Raw genomic sequence first — 14,166 nt, 5'->3', positions numbered from 1 at the left:
TTCTAGTACCATTCTGCACATCTAAAAACCTTGCAAATTATAACTACATTATCCCATCTTACAAACCACAAAAACCTTGTAGGTACAACAAAAAGAACAAGAAACACTTTGAATATTTAATTATTTTTAGACATCTAACAATAAATAAATATATTTATACAAACGTTTTACACAAGCACAGAACAAAGACATCCTATACTCCAGTATAAAAATAACATAGTAATTTGATTGGAAATAAATTGTCTCAGCTACGTAATAAGCCTGATCCTGCAGAACATCTACGCTATACTTTGCACAAGTTTCTCTCATTCAAAACAAGCAGTCAACCCACAGCTGTCACAGTGGTGGTGGTGGAGAATATCCATAGGAATTTGGATGCATCTCTCTTCATTCTTTAAGAGAAGTTAGTTAATTGGCTCCCATTCAGCACATAATTCCTTCTTTTTAAAGTCCTGGTGACCATACAGGATCCATTGAAAAGGGCAACAACACAATCAATGAGATATGGAAAACTGGAAGTATATCCAGCACAGAGTTCGTACATGCTTCGAAAAAACACTTGTCCGAAGGTGATTCAGGCCTAGCAGGTGAAAGTATGTCAGTTTAGATTATATTTATACAAATAATTAAAAATACTCACTGGAGCAGCAACATGCAGCCTTCCTTTGTTGCAGATGAGCACCATAACCACTCAATTACAGAGCTAATTTTTCACTTTGCTTCTGTCCCAATGAATATTAAGTAGCTATACAGACCCGAACAGCTGCAACAGGTAAGTCTAAGAGCTACTCACTGCAAAATAAATAACCCAGAAAACAGCTAACTCTCTTCAGTAATCTGCTATATTTTTAGACCTACAGAATGGTCTACTTTTAGTCCTACAGAAATGGCTACTATACATGAGCTGAAGGGCTATGCAGCTGATCTACAGAAAATCTGTGGCATTCTGTATCGTGATCTGCTATGCATGTGCATTTTAAATGCACTTACAGAGAGAATATAAAACGTTCTCTTCTGGAACTCCAGGATCCGCAGATCTCTACCACAGCACTCCTCTAGTCTGCACAGACCTAAATTCAAGCCCTTAGTGCAAGCTGAGATTTGTCGATGTATTAAAAATTGACAATACTTATATCAATAGATTTTAAGACTCAAAGTACAGATACCAATGTCTGCAGATGACCTCTTTAATATTAGTAAAGATTTGTTTCATTAGCACTGTTAAAATCACTATACCACCTACTTCATGATAAAACACATACCTTTCTACTTCATTCCAGAAAAAGTAGATAATCACTTCCTATTTTGCATGTAAGCAAACTGACACATGATAAGTAAAGGGGTGAACAGCAGGTTTCACATTCTGTGTACAGAATCTACTTGCACGTTTCTACCTCTCCGGCAGGAGGGAAGCAGTTCACTCTGAGCAGTAAAACAGCTTTCATCTACTTCAGGATAAAAGCAATCACCTCCAAGTAGTTGATAGGCTGGAAACTCAAATATTAGGTTATTGCTCAATAACCTGCTTGTGTTCCCAGACCTTACTCAATGCCCTTGAGCTACATTAGACAGAGTGGCTGTAAAGCTTCAGAGAGTAAGGAACTTCCGAGGGCTGTTACTTTGGTGTGTATAATATACACATGGGGGCATGGCTTCACACACCTCAGTGCAGGTATCTACATTTTTGAAATATAAGTGTCCAAGCTTTCATTACAGTCAAGGGTGACACCGGGCTCAGTTCAGTTTTGCCTAACCATAGATTTCTAGTGATATTTGATATACCCCCTAAGGTGCCTAGCAATAACTTCAGGGTTTTTTATTTTACTCCACAGGAGCAAAATTCTCCTCCCAGGTTTATGTTTGTTGTTCAGTTCTTTTTTTGCAGATTTCCTGGTTTAATTCTCACTTTATTACTCATCATCTACTTTTTAAAGTACAGGTGTAGTTATCTACAGAAAAAAGTCAGTGTTTGGTTTGTGAAATTTTGTAATAATGTATTCTAATGTTTATTTGTTTAATTCCAATTTGATGCAATTACACCTTCCCTCACTTTTCCTACTTGCTGTTTTTACAAGATGGTTTTCTAATTAACAATGTCACTTAAAATGCAATTAGATTTACCTGCTTTAGATGTAAAAGCGTCTATCTTTAAAAATTCCACCCAAAACTATACAATTTTAGTTCACTTTTGCTGAGAAAGAAAATTGGTTTTACCTCCTACAAAGCCTTTGAAAACGCAGTAGATGATTCCATTTCTCCTAAGCAGTATGCCAGGTTCACCAAGATGAAATTTGAAAAAAATGGGGCTAAAAATAACACTTTCTATATTATAAAAACTGCAAAATTCCTTGAATTTCCCACGTGGAATACGTAGTTCATAATACTGTAATTACTAAGTATCTATTCAAGTGACAGCGTACAGATTTAGTAGCTCTATACACAACAGTTCTGCTGTAAGAATAATAAATAATGAAATCATATTTAATGAACAAAGTTTTGGGAAAGTTCTTGTTCTTTTAATACTGAAATACAGGATTCTAAATTTAAACTCATCTGCAAGCATCTTTATGGCTGAAGCAGTCCATCCTGTTCTGTTATAGCAGAGAAATGCGTTATCTTCTTGGAAAGAAATTCACGAACCTTTTTTTGTCAGATCATAGCACCCATAGATTAAGCTTAAAACTAGTTAAAACATTCAATTCCTTTAACCTTTCTTTGTAAATTGTATTTTAAGCTTGTCGTAGGACTGAGAAAAGCCTGTTGAGCAGTCTAGTCTAATTCCTGTCCCCAAAGCAGAATCAGTCATATCTGCAACATATGGCAGCTGCTGTCTTGTCAGTCTGTTTCTAAGACCTCTGGACGTGGAAACTCCCCAAAAGTTTAATCAAAAGCATTTTAATGTTGTAATTGGAAAATATTTCCTCATATTGAGCCTGCATTTCCTTTGCTACAGTATGAAAACACTGTTTTTAATCTAATACATGACAGAGTGCAGATAACTACTTTCTTCTACTCGGTTGTCACCTATGTTTTTGAAGGAATAGCATAATTCTTCCCTAGGTTTCTCATTTTAAAGGAACTAGGGTTGTCCATTTTTTTAAGTTACAGGTTTATATTTCAGAACATATTTTTTCTCTCTTTTTTCCAATTGGTCCATGCCTTTCTTTAAGCAAGCTACCGGAGATGAACACCAGTTCTCCAGTTCATCAGTGCAAAACAGGGAAGTTTCACTTCACAAACCTCCTCTGTTGTTTTTCTCTTTAAGAATCCTACAACTATAGCTGCCTGTGTCACAACAGCATGAAGCTGCTGACTTCTGTCTGCATTTGATCCATCGTTACTCCCAGAACTTCTCCTACAGAACGGATCCATTCCAAGTTATCCACCATTCTGTTATGTCTTCCACTGTTTCTCCCCAATTAAATGTAGCACCTTGCACTTGTTCCTGTTGAACAACAGGATTTTAGACTTCATCTCCGACTTGTCAAGATTATTTTGAATTCTGTCTTTCAAAAGGACTTGACTTGCTGCTGTTTTATTTTTTCATTTTCTTAACAGAGAGAATAAAAATACTAAGCGAAAACTTTTCCACACGTACTTAGAAATCTTGGAAATCTAAAAGGCTACGGAAAACGCTATCTTTGAAACAACACTAAGCATTCATTTTAAACTACCAACTTTATACTGCCTTCTTCTCTTGGAGTTCAGTCTGCTTTCAAACTCCTACATTTTGCCAGCAAATCAGTTTCCCAAAATTCTCAGAATAAGCAGGGAGCAGGCATCCACAGTTCTGTGAAAATGCAAACTTTTTATAGCCACTGCTCCCAAGAGAATGATGTTTTAAATTTTTAATTCACAGGTTTTTTTCTAATGTATAAGCACTACATAAAGTATAAATGTTCTAAATTAGCATACATCTACACTGATCACTGTGTTACACAGATGTAAACCAAAATAGTATTTAACTGGTTACTAATAAAAAATATGATTATGAAAAAAACATAGTATTCACCAAATATATGAGTCTGAAACTTTGGCCAGTGTACCTATGTCAGCTTAATTGTAAGTGAAGTATTATTGCAATTAGGAGAAATACTTAAGTGATGGTAAATAACGGTAGTCTGAGACAGGAATCCGCAAGCGCACACTAAAAAAGTACAATTTAAGAAAAGACTGATGGGGTAAAAATTGTTGTTACAGAAGCCCATTAAATGCCTGTGTATATATACTCCAGGAATGCCTGTAGCACAGCATACATGTATGCAAGTAAATATCTTTTAGATAAGAATGAGATACAATGGAAGCAAATCCTTACAGAGTGATTGCTTGCAATACAAAAATAAAACTCAGGATTAGTAATGAAATTTAAAGTATTAATCTAAATCTCCAAATTTCTGCACCTAGAACAGCCCCTTAATGCTATATTTTATGTATATATAGACATACTGGATCCAATTCTAAGTTATACTGGCATACTGTTTATCCTGCTTTTGTATTACAAAGGAATCAAAATACCATCTGAGTAGATGATTTCTAAAGTTAGCAGGGTTTGTATAACTGCTTTGCTCCTTAAACCAACCAGTGGGTATAATCATTTTCCCACGTTATTAGAATTTCCTACTTCTTCAGCCCATAGGGGGACAAAATCACAGGTGTGGAGAAGGTCTGCAGAGCAACAGAAAACAAGGAGCATAATTCAGGTGAACCAGAGATATTTTTGAGACCCTTATCCCCCAGTACAACAACAGATAGACAACCAGGTCTCTTAGCCTGTCCACTTTTTTTTGACTTTTAATAGAACCATTCAGTTTTATTTGATTAATAGAAGTTGGGATTCACAGGTATTTGGATTTTAGCTTATTTATATTGCACTTAAAATATAAAGCATTACAGAGCAGAGAAAGAGGAAAATTTTGGAACTTCAAAGTAGTTCTTCACATTGCAAATGATACAGAGAGCAATCTATCATTTGAAACCATAAGTGATATATACAGCAGCTCTTGCTAGGAGAATTTTCTGATCTTCAAATTGTTCTTCAGAAAACTTCATAAATGCAAAACAATTGAATCAGTGCCAGGGCAGATTTAGTTTTACAAGGATGAACAAATATTCCATTATTTCTTATGGCTTACCATGCTATCAGAGAGAAAGCAGCTCAGAAGATTTCAACACATTTCCTAGTTCACACAATTTATTTTAGCTACTGACTACAACTTTATCATATTTAAATGTAGTAATCGTACTGTGACCTCAAACAATGTGATATAACAGTCTGACTTCACTTAATTCTGGTCTACGTTAAAGTGGACATTGATCTATTGTGGAGTAATAATTTTACAGAGGAACAGGAAACTGTATCAGGAAAACCTGATTCAATATACTCCAGAACTTAGATCACAAAGGCATTAGAGTTCTCCTACATAGCAGTAAAAGGGTCAGGAAATGCTATATTGAAAAATGCAGTTTATTACCTCTTTCTTACAGAAGCATACTTGCCAAGTCCACTGTTTTGGTGATAGGTTGCCACATTCATAAATGATTCACAGTTCCATATTTTTAAATCAATTGTACAGTACTACAGTTGCCAAATATAGTAGCACAAAGAAAAGTCCATTTGCTTTCAGACTCTACAACTTAGTTATTATTTCTAAACTTCCCATTCAACCAGACAAGCTGCTATCTTGTTCTATGTCATATATTGCCACTTTTTAAAGGGTTATGAGCTCTCGGTGCAGAAAAATAGTGAAGTGACACAAGATCTGCTATTCTGTTGCACAGAGCTCCATCCCACTCCAAATCACCAGATACTTAGATGACTATTCAGTTCCCCTCCAAGTTGTTACAAAGTGTAGGGATTTTTTTTCCCCTACACAAAAACTGGCACTGAATTGTGACTACACAAGGGTTGACCCAGTCACAAGGGCTGACCCTGGTGGCGCTTGTTCCTCTTCTGTTTGAAGGTATAGACAAGGGTCAGTGCAAACTTTGAGTAACATCTAAGAACTGTGCAAAACGAGAGTGTGTGTGTGTGTATATATATAGGTCTACAGCATATAAAATAAAGGTTAAAAAAGCATTTGTTTTTATGGTTACCACTAGAATGGAGATGTTACGGCCATCCCTGTACAGCATTCACTATCTTTTTCTCAGTTATTACTAAGATAATAAATACTAAAAATGCAGATGTGCAAGAATGTTATCCTATCAAATTAACTGTCTTGAAGCATGGTTATCATAGAGCTTAAGTTTTCCAGTCACCCTTCAAAAAGGAAGAATAATTTCTTGCTCTCTATACTATTTCTCCCACTTACCAGACTAATATCTTATTTAACTTCACTCTCACCTATCCTTCTGTTCCCTTATCACTCCTCAAAGGTATTAAAAAGAAACAAGATTCACAGTGAAAAAGAAAATACATACTCTGAAACCCTGAAATGTAAGGAAAAAACTGCAACAGTACTTGCTAGAAAGTAGTACACAAGTGGTACGATTTGCATCATGTAGCTTGACATGTCCTAGGAAACACGGAATTTTTGCAACATTTGAAAATTGTCAACAGAGAGTTACTGCCAGACAGCAGCACTTAGCACAATATAGAACCACGGGATTTTGACAAACATTAGAAGGTGGCAAAGATATGTCAATATATACCTATATTTACTCTCATATAAGGATACATACATACACATAGAGTTAGTAGATAGACAGGCAGACAGATGCCTCATTTCATGAACAAAGTCAGCCACCCTAAAGTATTTAGTACTTAGTGATCCTGAAGTACTCAGGATCTCTAGACTGTATTTAATAGAGAAAACACATCTCTGAAGAGCTCCAGAGGCAGATACAGATTACTTATTTTAACTGCCTACCTCTCTCTACTGAATATATAAGAAACTGAGAGAAAACATCAGCTATATGTTCTGTTTGGATCCAGTCCACCTCTTTTAGGCCATGGTATCCAACCTCAACAGACTTCAAAAAGAGGCAGGTGGCAACCGTGGCAAAGCCCACGACACCTGCTCCCCTCTGGACACACCACAAGAATCCCCTTCACGCTTTCTGTGTAACTGCTGAGACATTTGTCCAGTTGCCAAAGTAGCAGAAGAGGTAATCTCACTCCTAGCTGCAGCCTCAGCTATACATAAAGGGAATGCCTAAAGACAGACACCCTGTCATACAGTAATTCAGATTGGAAAGCACTTTCACGAGGTCTCCAGTCCGAACTCCTGCTCAAAGCAGGGTCAAAACTGAATTCAGACCAGGTATAACTTATTATTATGTTTCTAGATTTCAAAATCCAAAAAACACCAGCAGCATTTTATTATGGTTTCTGAATCTGAAATCATTTAGCTTGCATTTTAATTGGCAACAGTAGCAATTCTTCAAAAAATTACCAGTATGTTCAACAGCATGTTTTTCCACAAATAACTACTTCAAGGTTTTAAATCTAAATAATACCATAATCCATGGAATATTCTTTCTTAATTATACTTCTTTACATAAAAGGAAATTAAAGACAAAAGTACAAAAGCATGTACTTCAAAAATATATGAAGTATATAAGGTATATATATTATATATAAATAACAATATATAAAATAATATATATACTTTGAAGTATATGCTTTGAAAAATATTAAAAGCAAATGATGAAAGAAAGACAGTGGGAGAAGTAATTAGTGTTATGCTACATACTTGGGAAGGATGGTTTGTGTTCCTGCAATAAGAACTGCTCACACGTGTTTCACAAAAAAAAAAAAAAAATGAAAAACTGTCATTCTCAAGCAGTCCTGAAACCATCCGTCTATAGAGAGGACGTTATCATCCTTTGGGACCTTTCTTTGGGTCAGTGCTTCTTGAATTCCTTTCTACACTGTAAAATAGCATTAGTGGGAGAGTGAAAAGTGTGTATGTCCCACATTAGTGTCTGAACTGGTGTTTAGGGCATCCTCCTGGACTGGCAGGTGATATGATTTGAATCTTTACAAGCTGAGAAGGGCCTAGAACACACACGCTGAATATCTGCTCAGATTGTACCCAAGGCAAGCACAGGCATTTCTCCCCAAAGGCATGTGTGTATCCCTGTCTTCCACCTACAGGGGAGAGGTACGCTCTACACGTGCTCTAAAAACACCCCACTGGCTGAGCTCCTCGGGACATAAAAGCAACAGAAACGTAGTCTCTGGGTCCCGATTTCACTTAACTTCACTTAAATGTCACTTAAATCCCATTCTTGTGAAGACTGAGAAATCTTGGCATTGCACAAGTATGTTATCTAGACACCTAAGGTTTTGTTGTGAGTTGTTTTTTTGTTTTGTTTTTTAGGGATGGGGGAGAGAGGGAGGTGTTAAAACACCAAGGCAGAGAGTACAGCCCTCACTTAAGGAAAGTACAGTTGGGTTGCATACTGAGCTCTACAGAGTCTACAGCCCTAGGTTAGCAAAGCAATACAACATATTATACTAATATAGTGCAAAAAAAAAGAGAGCTAATACACAGAAGTTGGAAGGAAGAATGAAGGCAGAAGAGAGGGAGGGAGAGATTTCTTCGCACATTTTACCAATGATCTCCTGATCATGACACCCGTTGACAGCTGTGTTAGGCACACTAAATGGCAATACTCCCAGAAAGTAGAGAGCAACTACAACTTCTTTTTAGCATTAGACAGCCTAAATTTCCAAAAGGGAAGGCTTTAGTACCCCAGAGTCATCTTTGCTGCCCATTTTCTGACCCTAGGCAGTGGTTTTCATTCTGCTAATCATTTTGGCTTCACAAGGTTAAAAACAAGAGAATCACCAGAAGGACAACTTCCTAAGCCTGTACAAAGTTACCATTTTACCTTGTCCAATGAAGTAGTCATTAAGGCCGTAAGTCACATTAACAGACAAATGACAAGACTGAAGGGCTTTGTCCTCAACACATGTGAACTCTATATCCCTTTCTATTACGTAAAACCTCATATTGCCACTATTTTTCACATATTCCCAGCTCCTAACCAATTTCTGCATTAACTTATGCAATATTAATTCAGAGAAAACTGAGTAGTATGCAGTGTAATTGCTAAAAGGCAATCCCACCACCAGCCCAAATAACTATTAATTTATCAGATAGCTTCCTATTGTGCATTGAGCAAGCGTCACTCAACCTCCAATTTTTTTGTTAATTATTTTTAGAAACTCAGAAAAAAGTTTTAGGAACTCAAAAGCTTACAAAACTAGATCCCAAAAATGAGCCTCAAAAACAAACTACCAAAGTATTTCTAGCAGAACAAGACAAAGAACATGGTGGGTGGAAATACTAGAATAACAAAATGTCTCTTTTGTAGCACTGCAGGCAGTAATTTTGCATTTTAGTATCATCCAAAATTAAACAAGTTCAACAGGAACACCAAGGTACTGGTTTACAATTCAAATCGAAGCATCTTACTAAAATGGTTTCTTACTTTTTTCCAAATATCAGTTTTTAAAAGTCACAAATTCCAAAAGCGATGCAGTTTCTAATCACCTGCATGATTTAATACTCCTTTGAAAGCATAAAAGCATAGGGAGAAACTAAAAATTAACACGTAACTTCTATTACATGCATAAACTAATCAAAGGTGAAAATCAAGAAAAGTATGAAGCAGTTTGGAAACAAAAAGCAGAATGCCTTACCTTGAAAAGCAGCTGCATTACGAGATATTAAAAATTTTAATGTAGCACTTGATGTTTGAAGCACTTGCTGTATATCTTGCTTTGCTGCAGTCTGATATCTTTCTTCCATCTTTTTGGTACAGCATGTTGGATTTTTAGAAGTACAAACCTGGAGATCAGCCCCTAGAGAAAGAGATAATTACATTGGTTACTACTAAACATAAGTATGCAACACACAAATACATAGAAAACAGTTACTGTTTTTTTTTTTTTTTTTTTTTTTTTACATAGGTATATACACATAAAATACCCAAAGCTTCAAAGACATCTCATCCTGTTAAACAAAAATAGAAGGGGATACTAACAAAAATCGTGTGGGAAGAATACTTACTACAGTTAATTAATATCCAATAATGTAATTCTCCTGACACTGTAATCTTATTCCAGCTGTGAATATTACTAACTACTGTTGTTAAAATATATTGAATATGCATTGTACAAGTGGTAGATGCCTCACCCCCGGAAACATTCAAGGTCAGGTTGGACAGGGCTCTGAGCAACCTCATGTAGTGGGAGGTGTCCCTGCTTATTGCAGGGGGTTTGGACTAGATGACTTTTAAAGGTCCCTTACAGCCCAAACCATTCTATGATCATCTAGAATACTGAACTGCTGGGCCAGCTCATGGCTGGCACTCTTGTTCTTCTGTAAATCTTGGACTGGAAAGAGCTAACTACTGCTAAATATTACAAACACACCAGTGGAAAGCCCATTCTTGATAGGTTTATAATGAATGCTGTAATATTAACTTTTATATGGAGCGGTCCTAAATTACAGTCTAATCCCTCTTACTGTGTCTTTCTCTACTGTCTAACATTCCTATGCATCTGTCACGCTGATCCACCACTTCACCAACAGGTCGGAAAACGTTCCTAGAAAGGAACACCTTTTCAAATTTTGTGCATGCTGAAATTCAAGAGGTGCAATTCACTACTGTTATAACGGCTGTCTGTTTCATTTTATTTTTTTCAACTGGAGCATGATCAAGAATGAAAATACCTTATTCACCTTCCTTGTTATCATGTGGTATTTAAAATCTTTTTTACACTGTATCTAAACAATGCTTTCTAAAATGAGGAAACAAACATTTCATGAAAGAAGAAAGATGTGAGAATTTAAATTGTATTAATACAAAATTTCACAGTCCAATCCAAATTCTGTTCTCAGATACACTGTTTCACTGAAAGATATCACAAGATTTCTAGCAAATATAATGAGAAACATTGTTTATCTGCTCTGTGGACTAAAGTCTAAGTCCATGGTTACGTGTATATGCATCATACTTTCTTCATAATAGTTAAAAAGGGAAGATCATGATCATAAGAAAAAAAGCAAGACATTCAAATGTCAAAATTTAAATCCACATTGCCCTTGCCTCTACGCTTGCTTTCAGCTCTTACACCACCTCTTTGTACTTAACCTTTTATTTCCCTACCACTAAACCTACAAGATTTAACATTCCTTTTAAATCTTTTTTATCTATTTTTCTCTAATAAATTGTAAGGGAGTATGAATATAGTTATGAAGAAAGGGAGGCCTTAGATACTTTCCACCCTAAATATTCCATTAGTTATCTTATGCAAATTAGTTGTTTTAAATAATAAATTGCAGAAAGCTAAGAAAGAAAAGTTAAGCTACTGAAGGGCATTCTGGAGGAATGGCAAAATGTTTGAATTCATTATATCAAACTTATGTCTCTTTATCCATGTGTTGGTTGGAGCAATCTTAATGAAGGGATTCCTAGCCCTGGAACTTCAGCTACACAGTGGGAAAAAATGTTATTATTTACATACAGCAATCCCAATCCTGAAGCAGGAACCTACTGTGTCATATTTAGACAGGTAGAAAAGATACAAAAGACTGCTTAGAAATCACATTTAGAAAAGCACAAGACCAGAATGAAACAGGTAGATTCTATGGACCATAAAAAAACAACCAACCAAAAAAAAACAAAACAAAACAAAACAAAACACAAGGGAGTTATCCTACAATACTTGCCTCTACAATACTACACAGAAGTAATTTGATTCCCATGACAAATAAACGAACTTCCCTTGTTAATTGCAGATAATATGGTCTCAGATTTGCTGAATATTTCCTTCTGGTATCAGTGGTTTCCACCTTCACAATTCCTGGTCTCTCCACCCAAAAGCAGGTGTGGAAGGAGGATATGTTTGAACCTTCAGTATTAAATACTACAGAATCTCTCTTAATTTTTAAAGGATCTTTTCTGCTTCATGCTTTAGGTCATACAATGTAAGTTTTCAGGAAAACTAATTCATTTTAGTTAGGAATGCTGCTCAGGAATTGATATAATTCCATATTTACGAAGACAGAAGTTTGACTCCATACACACGAGAACAGTTTACTGCCCATGGTAAAAATGTGTGCCTTGAAATAAATCCATTTCACAGACATAAGCAGCAGTAAATATCATTCTGTTAAAAGAAAAGCAGTAGATACTTTAAGAAATCCTACTACTGTACAGAATTCACAAATCTGAGATTGCCTTCATGGTAGCATGCAAAAGTAAGAACGTAACTCCTGGATGTGAAAATGAACTAAGCCAAGTGAGATCCCTGTAAATCTCTCTGAAGTGGTTTCCAGTAGCAGTTTAACACACAGTGATTAGTACACCCACAAACCACAGTCCAGAAAGCTGAACACCTTCATTATCACAAGAGAAAGTTAAAACTCTTCTAAAGCAGGTATAAATCACTGAACTGCAAGTATTAAGAAACTTTATTTCTTAAGTGTTATAGTATTGCTACAAGATATCTTTTTCCTCATACAGCTTGATGTTTTTGAAGGCTATTTATCCTCATAATTTATTTAAAAATAGAATTTCCATGTTCTTCAGCATGTACATTTTTACAATTTACAAACTAAGTAACACCTCCTGACCAGACACTTTTACAAATCTCTTGCCATGTGAAAACTTTAATATTCCATCCTCTGACATTCCAATTCAGCCAAAGAATGAAAACAAAGCTGCAAAATTAAGGCAGTCTATTAAACTACCTATTTATTAGCTACTCTAGTATTTCTGTTATGCATGCAAAAGAACGTCAGAGACATCCTTTAACAAAGGTGCTTGCCTCCAAGCAACATTAATGAACATCTTAAAAAAATTTTTACTGTGAATATTAAAAATACAGTTCATTAGTGCTCTATAACCTCAAAATCCATGTAATGTCTATATACGGCCTCCCTCTCCTCCATCTCCACTGCATGCCCCTAAGCCAGATTTCAATCCTTTGGCCCCACTGACTCCAACCTCCTCCCAGTCCATACCAGCTCTCCAAACTTAAGCCCTTGCACTGCTGACCATCCTTACCTTATGCAGCATTCCCACATTCCCAGTCCCAGACACCATGATCCCACCACCAAAATACTGAAGACTCCTCTCCTCTCATCCCACTTTTCCTCACAAAATAATGGCATGCCCTGTGATAGTCCGAATCACAGCCCAGGGTAAATCAAAGCAGACACAGAAACTGCTATATCACGTAAGAGCGATATAATGCAGATTCGCGGCTCTGGGTGCAGGTCTCTGCAGAAGGCAATTGCTGCAGTGCAGCTGAAAGTAAAAAGTAGTGAAGGTGCAGCAGTGGGAATGGACCAAGTCATGGGACCCCAAGCAACCACTTCAGGCGCTTGTGCTTAAGGCTGGCGACATCTAGGATTTAAAACAAGCAAAGCTGGAACTTGAACTACATGAAAGTTTGTTTTTCTGCAACCTATAGCTGTAACTCTTACAACACTTGTTTAAAAGTTAAATCTTTTTATCAGGGCAGTGGTGATGGCTTCAGCAAAATTTGGTTCTGGAAAGAGACAGCAGGTTACTCAAGGGAATGGGTCGAGAGAACAGATTAGTGGTGCATGACTCAAATAAATCAACGTAAGGATTAAAGCTATGGTAATACTACCTCACTCCAGAGGTGAGTTATGCTGCATGTACATATAACATAAAACTTCAGGTGCAATTACTCTAAGGCAAAACACATCTAAGTTAACATTGTTTAAGGAAATAAAACACTGCAAGTTTCTATTAATCCTTTTAAGTCTTCTTGCTCATGATTAGATACATTTGCTGTCACACTGAATACTAATTAATTTAAATATTAGCTACAGTAAATGAAAATTTTAAAATAACATACTGTTAAAACAGCAAGCAGAAAACTGAACTAATATACCACCCACCTACAAACAAATTAAAGGAACGATAAACAAGCCTGCAGCAATATTTTCTCATCACACCAGAAAGGTCTATCCACAGGTATGACACGCAGTTCTCCCTCCCATTTTATTTTTTTTTTATTCTCAAAGAGTTTATTACACAAAAAAATATCACAGTACGAGACAAGCTAAGGTATAGTCCGTAGTATGCCAGCAGCAATACACCTGACAAACACCAAGAGAAAAAAAATGTTTATACTGATAGCAATATCCACAGTATTGCATTACAACGGCCTTT

At 36.2% G+C, this 14,166-nt stretch overlaps 1 protein-coding gene across 12 annotated transcripts in view; it reads right to left on the bottom strand.

Moving 5' to 3' along the window:
- Window positions 1-14,166, bottom strand: part of GPC5 (glypican 5) — a 738,578-nt gene that overhangs the window by 714,136 nt on the left and 10,276 nt on the right. For all 12 annotated transcript variants that reach the window (XR_010071268.1, XR_010071272.1, XM_063336223.1 and 9 more), the window contains exon 2: window positions 9,653-9,814. Coding sequence is in view for 10 of the 12 variants with exons in the window: in XM_063336223.1 (XP_063192293.1) it covers window positions 9,653-9,814 (162 nt within the window). In the remaining 2 variants the exon portion in view is untranslated. The remainder of the gene's footprint in view (window positions 1-9,652; window positions 9,815-14,166) is intronic.

This window comes from Chroicocephalus ridibundus, chromosome 1 (assembly GCF_963924245.1).
Source record: "Chroicocephalus ridibundus chromosome 1, bChrRid1.1, whole genome shotgun sequence".
Taxonomy (NCBI): Eukaryota; Metazoa; Chordata; class Aves; order Charadriiformes; family Laridae; genus Chroicocephalus; species Chroicocephalus ridibundus.
This window is presented reverse-complemented; position numbering and strand designations above follow the sequence as displayed.